Genomic DNA, 13878 nt, shown 5'->3' on the forward strand with positions numbered 1-13878 from the left:
AGAAAACAATGGTGCGGCTGGGGAAACATACGGAACTCCTACCCAAGGCTTGTTTTTTTTTTTTTCAGAATTGTAATCACTGGATTTGAGTCAATCATGAAATATCATGATATCCCCTTAACTTGAAAGCTACTACGCTGCAGCACGTGTCCCCAGTGGGTAATTCGAACCCGGGAACTGGGCAAGAAAGCAAAGGAAGCGATGTCCTAGACTGCGCAAAGATCATGGTGTCCTTGCATTCCACTCTGAAGACGTGAAAAATTCTAGCTTTTTACTTCGGTTCCCGTGGATGTCCTCGGCCATGTTCGCAAATTCGAACTAGTTGAACTGCTTCCGAGACCATTGCACGAGGTGCGCAGGTGTGATTGGATTCGGACAACTTCTTCGCACAATATACACAATTTTATTAGTCTTCCGAATGGCGAAAGGTTTACATTTTATATCGACATTCTGTCAACTTTTTTTAAAGTGAGTATACCGATATGTCGCGATGTCGTGTCAAGCAGGCCATCGAGCGCCGCAGCCAAGAAAAAGGGCGAAGGGCGGATTACTCGGTGCTAGGCCAAGTCTTTTCCTTGGCTCCCCCTTGCATCTAACTAGTATTTGGCAACGCTCTGAGCACACCCCTGCAGATGTGTGGGAGAATTTCCTGGTGACGACGGAGGTTGGATTAGCCCGTGGTGAATTCGGGGCTTAGGGCTGCGACAATGTGGGGCCTCCGATTAGGCTTCAGAACGACACCGAAGAAGCTATGGCTGGGAAGTTCTAACTAAAGACCCCGAAGGAAATGCACTGCAAAGGAGCATGTTACGTGATGGGAATTGGGTGTATTGATCTGGGGCGCTTGGTTCCGAGCGCATATGGTCCTCTCCGCCTTGTCCTACAATGGGGTTGCCTTCCCACGAGGGCTTTTATTACTTAGAAGTTAACTTCACACCTTATCACACACTTGCCACTCTTTTCAAGTTGTGTCTCTCATTCCCACGTTTTGACCATAGCAATGGAATCCCGGTAACCCTTCGGTCTAGTCACTCGTTTATCGTCGTTCTATTCTAGTCACTCTTTTAGTCCTTTACCCTGGTTCTTTCTCTGGGTCGATACGCAAGCTTTTGGTACTATTGTTTAATTATTATATTTCGTATCTGCCGCTCTTTTTAGAATTTTTTTCAAGATGTCGAATCCATCGAAGCGCCCGATTCCGTCGGAACTACGAGTCGATATGGCAAACCGACTGAATATCGACCGTGAACGTTCTGAACGTGCTTTATCAAAATCCCCAGCACTACCCCCACAACCCAGTGCTCTTCCTTCCCCATCATGGCTGGCGAGACCCCCAAGTCGATCGTCTTTCAAACGACCCTCAGCATCAAATCTATACCTCCATGGAAAGTCTAATGCCTCGTCACAAACTATTGGTTCGCGGTTATCTGTTCAATCACGGAACTCGACTCTTTCAATAAGAGAACAGATAGCATGGGATACTATATCGATGCACGAGGGAGTGGCGGATCAGGACATATCGACACCTCTGCCACCGCTTATGGCCGGAGATCGCGGTGCTCCGTCGCCAGTTCCACGAGATCTCAACGATGTAGCCTCTGTCAGTGACGTATCGTCAGGTTCACAAACAGGCAAGGCCATGAGTACCTTTTTAGTATGTTGCCTAATCCAGCCATGTGATATTTGGGATGCTAATGTCTTTGAATCTTGTAGATGTCACAATACCTCTTCCAACGTTTCCAGCGCAAAGGCCTTATCCCCAACAGTCGTTTACTTGAGTCCTACTCGGACTGCGGTCTTCTTGTCCGTCGGGCTACAGGCAGTTACATTTCACAACCTATGTCGATATCCCCCTCTCTCCTTAATGCCGTGGCCAATCTCGACGTTTACGTTGCGTTTACCATGAAATCCTATATAACAGAACCTATCTTCAAAGCACTTCCACCAGACTCGACAGAGTTGGAACTAAAATGGGGAGGTGATCGATATCAAGTTGTGGACAGCCTCGAGGAAATCGCACAGGCATCGCCGAAGGATATTAGCCGGTTTCAATATATCTGCTTTGTTCGAGAAGAAAGAGTTGTTTTACTTTGGCATGATTCGATTAAGGAAATTGTCAACCATGCTGCCAAAGTCGAAGAAGTTTTGCTGAGTCAAATCTTGAATATCAATGTCGCATCGCCAATGTCAGAGTCGATTCCATCGACCCCGCTCAACGAGAAGATCTTTAATACTCTCTACGAAGCGCCGGAAACGACGATAGAAAAGATGGCGTGCCATAAAAACCTCCAAGGGGAAGAGGATGAGAAAAAGCCGACAACAGAAGTTCAAGTTAGGGAGGTTTCACCATACGATGTCGAGCGAGGAACTCTCTGCGGTGAGTCGCTGGCAAGAGCATCGTATCCATATACCTCGATATATCTTGGGATAGCAATGGCGGCTGTAGCAGTGTTGGTACTTGGCCAGTTAATTAGAGTCTTGCTTATGGAGACACTGGCGGATCAGTACTACGTTCGGTTTGCGCTCGTGGCGGCAATTCCAGTTTTGCTGCCATTAACTTGGGTAGGGTTTCCATATCTTCCAAAATATTATTAACTGGGATGCTAATTTTTGTTTACTTCAGTTTTTCGCTGGCACTTTCATAATTTTTGTTGGACAGATAATTGGTCCAGTCGGCGGACTCAGGGAAAACAGTAGATTCTACTCTGCCCGCCCGCCAAATGTCAAGCAGGCGATGCAAGTAGGCTTTAAGCCACCACACATTACTATCCAGATGCCCGTGTACAAGGAATCCTTAAATGTTGTTGTCAAACCAACTGTCGACTCTCTAAAGCAGGCCATCTCACAGTACGAGCTGCAAGGTGGTTCCGCGACAATATTTATCAACGACGACGGTATACAGGCGATCCCAGTTGAAGAGGCGAGGAAGCGTATTGAGTACTATAGAAACAACAACATTGGCTGGGTAGCCCGCCCGCGTAATGGGCACAGTGGATTTGTTCGAGGTGGAAAATTTAAGAAAGCCTCGAACATGAATTTTGCTTTGGGATTGTCGCTCGCTACCGAGGAGAAACTAGTGGAGCTTGTTAGGGAAAAACATGGACCTAAACCGGTTCTCACCGGTCGCGAAGAACAGGAGCTATACTCTCAAGCCATGTCGATGGCGGTCAAAGAAAACGGATGGGCCTGGGCTGGAGGAAATATTCGCATCGGAGAACTTTTACTGCTTGTGGATTCGGACACACGGGTACCTAAGAACTGTCTCATGTACGGGGCTGCCGAAATGTACCTGAACCCAGAAGTCGCAATTCTTCAACACTCTTCCGGGGTCATGAACGTTACCAAGTCCTTCTTCGAAAATGGTATGGCATTTTTTACGGATTTGGTATACTACGCCATTCGGTTCTGCTGCGGAAGCGGAGAGCCCGCTCCATTCGTCGGTCACAATGCGTTTATTCGGTGGCAGGCACTTCAGAGTGTGGTATTTCGTGATAGAGATGGCCAGGACAAATGGTGGAGCGAAAGCCATGTCTCCGAGGACTTTGATCTATCGTTCAGACTACAAGCTACTGGAAATATCACGAGATTGGCCGCATATCATACTGGTGAAGATTGCTTCCAAGAAGGTGTTTCCCTTACAGTTTACGACGAACTTTCACGATGGAGAAAATACGCCTACGGTTCAACTGAAATTATTTTCAACCCATTCATCTACTGGTTCACAAGAGGCCCAATCGCGAAGGGATTTAGACAATATCTCGGAACAAGTTATATATCCTTGGCGTCGAAATTTCACATTACAGCCTACCTTTTTTCGTATCACGCCATGGCCTCTTCTTTACCACTTACAATCTTGAATTATATTCTTGTCGGATGGTTCAAAGGCGAATTCGATCAGTTCTTCATTCAATCATGGCAAACATTCATGGCGACGGTGTTTGTATTCAACGTTGTCGTAAGTTTTCCCTCAAAGTTTTCTGTCGAGTATACAACGCTAACTTCTTTCCAGGGTAATGTAGCACTTGCAGTTCTCCGCTACCGCCTCAGCGACAAACCCTTTTTTTATTCTCTTTTCGAAAACCTCAAATGGGCTCCTTTCCTCATCATTTTCTTTGGCGGTCTTTCTTTCCATCTCAACACCATCGTTCTTAGCTACTTGCTCTCTATCCCAGTTCAAGACTGGACAGGAACGCAGAAAGAAGTAGAAAACAGTAACTTCTTCAAAGAAGCCGGCAAGATTGTTCGAAGTTTCAAATGGATGTATTTGATGATGTTTACTTTGACTGGTGGAATGATATATTTGGGTACAGCGGCGCCGAGGGAGTGGTCTGTTCGGGATTACACTGCTATTACGCCGTTATCTTTCAATATCGTCTGTCATTGTTTATTACCGGTAAGTCAAACAATTCCTAATTCTATTACAAAAAGAAAGAATGCTAAAATTTATTGCTTCCACAGTTGGTTCTTAATCCTGACCTTACGAAGGTCCAGTTCTAATGTGTTATTTCCCATTTCTCTCGTTTTCTCTTTCGTAACCTTCACTATGGATATAATTTTCCACGTCATGCATGTTTTTAATGGCAATAATTAGCGGAGCTTCAGGTTTAGGGTAAAGTTGGTTTTCGTTGATTTATGTCTTGTCTCCCAGTGGGACAAGAGACAGACGATGCTTGTCTGAGAGTTATGTTGGCATCTTTTCATGACATCACTTTTTTTAGCAAATAGTTACAACGAGAACATAAATTCATTTCCTTTGTCATTACATTACACCCGTATCTAGATATCCGGTATTTGGACTTATGGTAAATTTAATCCCGAAACAAATTTCTGACAAAACACCAATAACTCACGAGACTTAATAATTCATATTCAAATTCAGGAGACCGAGGTGAAGAAAACTTTGAGGGTTTCTCATGATCATATGATATCATAAATTTATATAGCACACACGAGAGTTATTTGTTATAGTTTAGCGCTTTCAGTGGGGCTGAGAATGCAATCGGTAGCAACTTCTTCGAAAAAAGCGCCTCCTATGTATATGGAGTAGTCTTGATAGTACAAGGGAGGCTTCCTATGTATATTCATCGTTGACATCTTTGACAGCCGCCCAATCCGAACCAACACGGAGACATAAAAAAAAACATGAAAATACTCAAATTTTATCATTCATTTCAAACAGCAATATTAATGCGCCTATCTTTTAGCATTTGAGAGCGAAAATTCCAATATTAGCGAGCGCGAGGCTTCGGTTTACAATCCTTTCAGCTCCCCGAGCCGTGTAGTGAAGGTTGCAAGTTGGGTTGGTATATCGGTCTCTCCGATTGAGCGAGCTGAACTCTCGACCATCCTGGATTGATACCCTGTTTGCCCGAAGCCCCGTTGCAACAGGGAGAAACTTTGCCGACTAGGAACCGGAGTGTGGGATTATACCCTTGTAAAATGTTAATTAAATTGTTGGAGTAGGTTGATATGTTCGGTACGTACTAGGTACATGGCCTGGACTCATCGGCAAGCGGATCCACATTTTTTGCCTCCTAGGCCCTGCATTTACTGAAGCATATATCTTCAAGCGCCCCCAATGTCGATAATTGTGACGCGTGTGTAAAGCTCTCAGCTATTCCTAAGTGCGAAATCACCACATTTCCATTATATCAGGAAATAATTGGAGAAAGCATCTCAATGCATGGGTGTATGGCTCTAAACCTTCGCCCATGTCGTCTACGCTAAAAAAAATGTAAAACAAAAACTTCACATTAACAACTGAACATAGCTAGGCTTGCAAGGATATAACGTTTCCGTAAGCAACATGGCTTGCAAACTTGGGCGCCAAAGAAACAAGGCTTTCTCGTTTTCCCGATATCAAGTTAATGTTTGTAATGAAGAGCGCAGAAGTCCTACCCCCTTGAGCTCAACATCTGATCTGAAATACCTATGCCAAGGAAGCCTCATTCTTTAGTATGCGTACGCTATGCCTTCATTCGGCTCTATAGGCCGCAGAAACAGCTGTCACGGCTGATTACCCTATCTGAAAATGACACACCCACCAGCTATGCAGTATGGAGTAGGCACGGAGAATTGGTTAGCTGCAGCTTTGATTGAAGATGGAATAATGACGATGTCGGCGAGGAGAGAAAGTGTCAAAGGCTTGCATGGATTTAAAATGTGGAGGTTAGTCAATGGACTCAGCTTGGATATCAAAGTGCTCAATCGCAGTCGCGGCTGACAGCTCTCATAGCCTTGAATTGGTGTCAATTGGGACGTCCTCAGTGACCCATGTCCACGATCATAGGGCACAGACGAAGCACAGCTGAGGCCCTGCCACCGGTTTCTTCGTCATAATTCACGAGATATTGGCGACCGGATACCAAGTATAATAGGGAGGATTGCCACTAAACCGGCATAGCTTCTCTTTGATCCTTCCCATTATCCCCTCAAACGTAAAGCCCTCAACGGAAACCTTTTCATCTGATCTCCACGTCAGTCACAAAAGGTTACGCAACTGCTATCATATCATATTTTGTCAACCAATCTCATACCTCCGTGAAACCTACTTTGTATTCCCCTCAATTAAGTGATTGAAGATTTCATTATCATTCAATCATGAAGGTTTCTATTCTTGCAGCAGCTGCGGCTCTCCTCGCACTGGCCTCTGCGGCTCCTACTCCACAAGAGTTTGACGGTGACTTCATTGATTCCATTCCACCTCCTACCGCTGAGGGTGCCCCAGCGGGTGCCAGTAAGAAAATTTCTTCGCCGACTCTTCGTTGTGACTTTGCACTGCTAATATTAATGTCTTAATAGCCAAGTCTGGTCCAGATGTCGACGTCGATACTCTCGTCGAATCCACTGTTTCTGACATCTCGAAGCGCTCGACTATTAGCAAGCGCGGTGTCGCTTCTGATAACTTCGTCAAGGTCTTCGATAACTGGACTGGTTCTACCCAGACTGGTGGTTACTTGACCTTCAAGCTTCTCCCATCATACGATGTTGACCTTTGCGCTACCAAGTGTCTCGCAAACACTGGCTGCGTCTTCTTTAATATATATGATGAGACCAACCCCGCAGGTCTTCTGCACAAGTGCGTTTTGTACTCCATCGCCTCTACCAAGGGTGCTGCCACAAACTTTGGAGGTCAAGATCACGGCGGTGTTATCAGCGTGAAGTCCCTTTCTGCTGGTTACAAGAAGAAGGCACTCCAGGAAGACGTCCCCGGGTATCACTATGAGTGCTTCGGTGACGCTTCCATCAACGCTCCTCAACCTGGACCCGTCGACCCATACATGGGCGTTTCCTTCACCACCACCTCTCCTAGCGTCTGCGCTGCTGCTTGTGATGCAAAGACCGCTTACAACCTCAAGCAAGCTGCATTAAACGGTACCTACCGTGCATGCAACTTCTTCGATTTCTACAATGTCTACAGAGACGGTGTTCCATACCAGACTGCCTGCACTTTCTACTTGATCTCGTATGATGCCAGCTTTGCAACCAACTTCGGACAGAAGCGAAATGGCTACCAGTACAGCATTGGAGAGAGCTGTGGTTATACCAGAGATGTCCTCATCGGTGTTGATGGTATCGCCACAAAGCCAGGAGTTATTATAACATAAGTTTATTTCAGGAGCTAGAGGAGGAGAGGATATTGAGAGTATTTCATTTGTTCAAGTGTATGATGTAATGTTCTAATATTGATGTTTTGATAAGAGACGAGAATATACCAGGATATCTGTATTCTTATCTTATTCACTATGATAATTAATGCCATAATTAATCCGCCAAAGAAACTGCAGTTCCAATGATTAATTTATAAGTTGTGCGAGAATCAGTGTGAATACGCGACCTGCTGACATATATGCACACAGTACGTACCGAAGACTTCGGCTTCGGAGATCGACGGTGTTACACAACCAAGCTTAAGGTTTTGTCGCGAAACCCGGAACTTGGCGGGATCTACTGCCGCACTGCCTGATCAGGGTTGTAGACGGTTTTCGGAAATCGCCTTAAAGAAGGCTGCGCATTTCGAGCGTTACGGTAAGTAACAAGCACACCCCATTTCCAAGAATCATATCTTTTCTCCGTCTTGGTTGTGATTGCATTTCTTGGACATTGGAAAGATTCTGTTGAAAACAGTTTTCCTAAAGTGTTCCTCGTCTTCTTTCTCTTCTTCTTCTTTCTCTTCTTCTTCTTTCTCTTCTTCTTCTTTCTCTTCTTCTTCTTTCTCTTCTTCTTCTTTCTCTTCTTCTTCTTAGTGCCTCTCTCGGGTAAGACGGTAGAGAAAAAGAGAGAGGAAAGTTTTCTATAAGTTTGTACAGCGGAAATACAGCCCTACAAGCTGCAGAGAGCTTAGAACGGATACCGAGATACGAAAATCCAATCCAAAGTTTTCCCATTCGCCATTTCCTTTTTCTGTGACGTGTTCCTGTGTGCGAAAGAGGGGGGAACCCAGATATTACTGTGTAGAATGCCTACTATACTATGTAGTTATGCTTTGTGAGGGAAAAGTCAATTTTCCGTGCTAAACCGGCACTTAATGCCTCTAAGTGGATTCCTCAACGTGAACCAGTGCATAAAACTCTATTAAGATTTCGATGGATTTGGGTCCTGAAATCCGCTAGATCCAAAAGGTTCTGGCCACAATTCAACCTAACCTTGCGCTAAAAACATTTTTTTCCCTGCGTGCTCCGATATGGTACAACAAATGCAGCTGCACTCGAGAATCCTGCTGCGAATCTTGAGTTGTCAAGGTACTTTTCCGACATTGTGAGGGAGCTAAAATTCCACGATTCATGAGCTCTTGGCCTCGTAACGCCAATTTATTTCGCATCTTTAGCGAGCCGGAATGCAGGTTCGCCATTTGTGATGCCCAACCCGACGCCGGCATATGCGCGCGAGCACAAAACGAAATGGGTGGGCGTGCGTGATTGGTTCCGACTCGCTACATACAAGGAAGTTCTCGGACTTGGCTCTGGGCCCCGTGTGCTGGTAGTTTCGGGGTCCCCAGAGCCCGCTAGTTACCATCTTGCTCAAAAATAGCTCCATCTCTGTCTTTGCCCAGCTTGGTAGGGTCACCCCATGGAGAAATGTCGTTACAAGGGAAAGCTTGATTCATTTCACGTGTGGGAAATTTCTGCTGATTAGAACTCCAAGAAATTCGCCGGATTTTACCCGCTTTGGAAGAATAGCCCAGTGTGCTTTGGTAGATTCGTCAGCCGTTGGGCGATTGGACGTCAACTAGTGATCGAGAAGTGGGGCCCTGCGTCGTTTTCAATTTCCGTCAACCATCCGTCGACGCCACCGAATATGGGTGTGTTTACTATCGTGAGTTTGCAACCATCCCTTTGAGGCTACCATCCATAGGTTTTGGCCCCTGTTCTACCCTTTGATGATGTTTCGCCGTTTGCCGGTGTTCTTATTGTCGAAGCTGTCCAATCTCAGGTTTTGTGAGGACACTAGTTTTCTCTTACTCTTATCTATTACAACAAAATCAACACGGCTACCACACCATTGGGCGTGTTGCCTCCACCCATGGCATTTGGTCTCGATAGGTCCTGAATGCTTGAGGCTGAATGCCAGACGGTCGTAAATTTGCGGTTCTGTGGTTATTTCCGACACAGGACGTATTGTTGAATGATGCGGCTTTTCGGGGCCGCCTGGTCACGATAATATTGCAATATCGAGATATCTAGAACACAAGTTTATAACTTTTGAAACCACAAATTCGAGATCCCAAAAATCAACTATAGATCTCCAATTACCCAAAGTTACTAGTAACTGAGTAATTCCCCAGTCTTGGTTTCTATCTGGTGTACTGCAGAAGAATTCGCTCTCCACAACCAGGCGAGGAAATATGCAACAGATTCAACATAGTTGGCATCGGCCCATGAACACATTTGGTGGTTTTTATACTTAGAGCCTAGGCCCTATATCCAAACAACCGTCACTCCCGACTCATAGAACGCTAAGAAGTTATTCGTGATTTTATAGATAGTGTAGAATGAACTTCCACAAATTCTGCCAATTAGATACCTAAACACATTTAATATAGTAGATCCTTGAGCACGAGACCTAAGTTGCTATAGAGCGCCTCGTAGGTCGCCAGTGAATATAATATAATAGTGACCGTATTTCTATAAATCAAATATGTGACCAGCGCAGAACCAGGGCCTTTAGGATTTATGGATACGATGCCGCACGTATGAATGTTTAACATAAACATTGAAACTTATACCGACATATTGGTCGATACTATCATGACAATGGACTCCCCTCTTTCGACGACATGTACGTTTACAAGGACAAGCAGTACGAGGCCACTATTCGATTATATCGATGCCACAATCTCAGGATTCAGTAAATGGCGGAGATCCCGAGGACGGTTTAAATATAATGTTTGAGGACATTCCTCGAGCCGTGAATACTTCCAACGCGACTTCATTATTTAATTCCAAACTCGAAAGCTTGCTCGCGAGCCGGAATTTCCTGTCGGTGTTTTGCCAGAGGACCGGAATAACGTGTCAATACCGCCGAGTTTTGACGATTTTATCAATATTCCTCCAAGTCCCTTACCTCTGCTTAACTCGAATCAGCCCCAAGAGTACTTAAACAATACAAATCCGAACCCTCTCGACTATTGGCTCTGTGGTCAGGCCAACACTCGAATCAGCCTTAGACAGATCTCAATTTAGATAATATAAATTCGGACACGATAGATGTTTCGCTCCATGAGCTCCAGAACCCAAACCAGCCCCAGATACAATTGAATGATATTACTTCGGACAGTATCGACATTTGGCACCATGAGCTCCAGACCTCAAACTCCTTATCAATACCCCCGAACACTTCATCAGGACCCCTGGACTTCGATGCCTCCACTACTCTAGGTCCTCCAACAAGTCTGCCGACTCTAGCTCCTTCAGTTCCGCATACTTTAGACCCTTCAGGCCCGCATACTTTCAGCCCTTCAAGTCCAGCTACCTTAGGCCCTCCAAGCCCACCTACTCTAGTTCCCTTTGACCCAGCTTATTGGGAGCTACTTGACCACACTTCTCCTGACGACTGGCCATGGAAGCTCCCCGACGAATATCTCTACAATTACAAATTCCCTACTAGACATGCCAGCACCCTCCTACGTAGAACCATAGCCGCCGCGAAAGAGGTTTGCGGTGACGATATCCCCACCAAAGACCGCTTCTCTGAAGAACTAACTGAATTCATCAACGCATGGAAACAGTCTCCTCCCAAAATTCCGCGACGTTGGATATTTGCAATTGCGCTGATATTATATGGGCAATTACTAACCTGCGCTGAGGATATTGAGTGTATGTTAAAGCATATACAGTTGGAGTTTAATCCATTTGTAAAGCGCATTGGAAAGATTCGCAGGAAATGCCTATATTTCCCTATAGAAACGGAACTATATAACCATGACAGGTGAAGCCGGAAGTGCTGGTTCCGAAAAAATCGGGGCGTCGGGGCGCTAGAGGGAAAGGCGGTTGGACTTATGATCCTACAAAAGGGCATATTAATTATGATGGTGGTTTATGGAAGCGCTCAAAGTCTAGATAGATGAATACTGCGTATATTGGCCTCGGATTCAAAAACAAGTGTACTTAGTATTCGTGTATGCTTTAAGTACTTATTCGGTGACTGGATCCCTAAATACCTAGCTAACATTGAATTCGCAACCTAGCGAATAGATACAATAGAGAAGTTGACTCTTTACCAAACAAAGCCCCTCCCTTGGTAACGCCTAGGTGCGAGACCACTTTACCCCACCGTCATCCCCATATAACTCTCCACCCCCTCTTCTTCCTCTTCCTCTTCCTCATCTTCATCCTCCCGCCTCATCATCTCCCCTACAATCTTCAAAATTCCTTCAATACTCCCCCTAACCTCCCTCTCAAACATTCTATTAATAATCCCCTGTAACCCATCAGCACTTAATCCCAAAGTATCCTGCCCTTCCCAAGCCTTCGCCCGTTTTCTCGCCCTCTTTTTTGCATTTTTACTCATTCCCCTTCGATCGTGTGATATTGCATAGATGGTCACGAATCGAGTTGTATCAATAGTTTCCAATAATGATGGAAGTGCTGTTAGTTTTTCGAATATACTCTTGTCGATGTTTTCCGATATTTCAATGCCACCGTTGTTTGGTAAACTTGCAACAGTTTGTAGGAGATAAAGACTCCATACCCCCGCCATCAACTGTGACAGCAAATGAGCTCGCGGCCAAGTCCAGTGTACCGCTGTCACTGGGGGTAGTGACTCCTTATGACCAAGTGTAGACGTTGTCGCCGCAGCTAATAAAGCGAGAACATCCGCATCCGTGGTTTGGAGATTCTTGTCCAAATACCCCCTCACGATTTCCAATATAATCCCAACGACCAATCCATTCAGCCCTTCTCCAACTTCGCCTCCGAGGAGCAACTCTTCATCGTCCCTTTGCAATTTCAGAAAACTTTTATTGACTGCCTCTCCTTTCCTATGAACTTCCACCACTGTCGCATTTGTTCCGAATAACATCTGATACGCCAATTTCCTGATCTCCCTGCCCACACTCCATACTGAGGATTTCGTAACATCTTCTAGCAAAACCGGTAGGTATATTTCTGTCTCCCGACCACTATCCCTAACCGGCGGATGACATAATCTTCTAAACCTCGGAGAAGCATAAACCACCTCCGCAGCCCTAGAATCCAATATCCCCTCCAACCCACTACTATCCCCAACTTTCCCAACATCGGGCAGTAAATATTGTTCCCTAAACTCCCCTCCAACCTTCACACTCCCTAGCCCATCCCCCTTCCCACTGCTAACAACCCTAGCAGCTCGAAAAGTATCCTTAACGGCTAGGCACCATGCAAACTTCATGATCATTCCTTCATTTCCCCTGCCGGTACTATTCCCCCTAAGTTTTCGTTCAATATCCCATGGCGGCCAAAGTACCACCTTTACTTTTGCCCCTTCAATCGGTGTATTTTCAAAATGTACGTCGTCCAGTATCGCAACTCTACTATACTTCGAGTGAGGATAAACGACTAAATCCGAATCCCCCGTAAACACCACACTAATACCCTCTCCGCCACCCTTCACCCTCTTCTCAGTAGCAGCAGCAGCAGCAGCACAAAAAGCATCAGCCTCCCCCGCTACAGTTCTTATAACCTTTCCGAACCTCTCGTGTCCTCTAACAGCCGCCGAAAAAGCAGCGATAAGAAACGGAGGTGAAGGGTTCCAATTCCCCTTTGTAAGATCAATAAGCGAGGGTGAAAGCGTGCGAAGACGGGATAAGCTTGTGATTGTAGTTTGGATGCGAGAGATTCTTGTAGTAGTTTTGTAAGATGGTAGGTGGCCGTCTATAAAGATGTTTGTGCTTTTTAGGTAGATTTCATAGGTTAGTGCATCTCAAAACGTAGCTGTGATATATCGGGGTATTTACATCTCAAACCCAACCTCCAATCGTTCCAACCAGTTTATCACATTCCTCTGATAAACCGCATACTCGAATCCAAGAATACTAAGTATCCTCTCTTCTTTACTCAAGGATTTTAGATACCGATTGAAAATGTGGTGTGCGAGTGCAGACCCGTCTATGACGGCCGCCGGACGGTGAAGATCATCTCCCGAACTCGAGGCTTTCGGGTAAACCTTCGACTTTGGTTTTTCAATCTTCTCGAGATGTTGGAGGAGCTGAGGGATTCCCATTCCATCTAGATGGCCCCGTTTGTAAAGCTGACGAGAAAACTTGTAAAAAGAATAGAAAAAAGACGGGGGAATAAATGCAACATCTACAACACAGAAAACAAAAGGAACCGGATTCCGTTAATGAGAAGCATCCAAAAGCAAAGAGATTGCGCAGAAAACGTCAACGACTCTATTAAAGCG

The 13878-nt window shown here is 45.3% G+C and overlaps 3 protein-coding genes across 3 annotated transcripts; 2 read left to right on the plus strand and 1 right to left on the minus strand.

The window, feature by feature from the left end:
* Positions 1-1171: 1171 nt before the first annotated feature.
* On the plus strand, positions 1172-4497 carry DFL_000135 (uncharacterized protein; the record flags this gene model as incomplete). Its single annotated transcript, XM_067629958.1, has 5 exons — positions 1172-1654; positions 1714-2562; positions 2624-3955; positions 4010-4393; positions 4459-4497. 5 exons carry the CDS (start codon positions 1172-1174, stop codon positions 4495-4497), a joined length of 3087 nt encoding a protein of 1028 aa, XP_067494658.1.
* Positions 4498-6600: 2103 nt separating this feature from the next.
* On the plus strand, positions 6601-7607 carry DFL_000136 (uncharacterized protein; the record flags this gene model as incomplete). Its single annotated transcript, XM_067629969.1, has 2 exons — positions 6601-6736; positions 6802-7607. The coding sequence occupies 2 exons, from the start codon at positions 6601-6603 to the stop codon at positions 7605-7607; spliced, it is 942 nt and encodes a 313-aa protein (XP_067494659.1).
* Positions 7608-11763: 4156 nt separating this feature from the next.
* DFL_000137 (uncharacterized protein) lies at positions 11764-13698 on the minus strand (the record flags this gene model as incomplete). Its single annotated transcript, XM_067629980.1, has 2 exons — positions 11764-13366; positions 13433-13698. The coding sequence occupies 2 exons, from the start codon at positions 13696-13698 to the stop codon at positions 11764-11766; spliced, it is 1869 nt and encodes a 622-aa protein (XP_067494660.1).
* Between the last annotated feature and the right edge of the window lie 180 nt (positions 13699-13878).

The sequence above is a fragment of the Arthrobotrys flagrans genome (assembly GCF_004000055.1).
Source record: "Arthrobotrys flagrans strain CBS H-5679 chromosome Unknown unitig_15, whole genome shotgun sequence".
NCBI lineage: Eukaryota > Fungi > Ascomycota > Orbiliomycetes > Orbiliales > Orbiliaceae > Arthrobotrys > Arthrobotrys flagrans.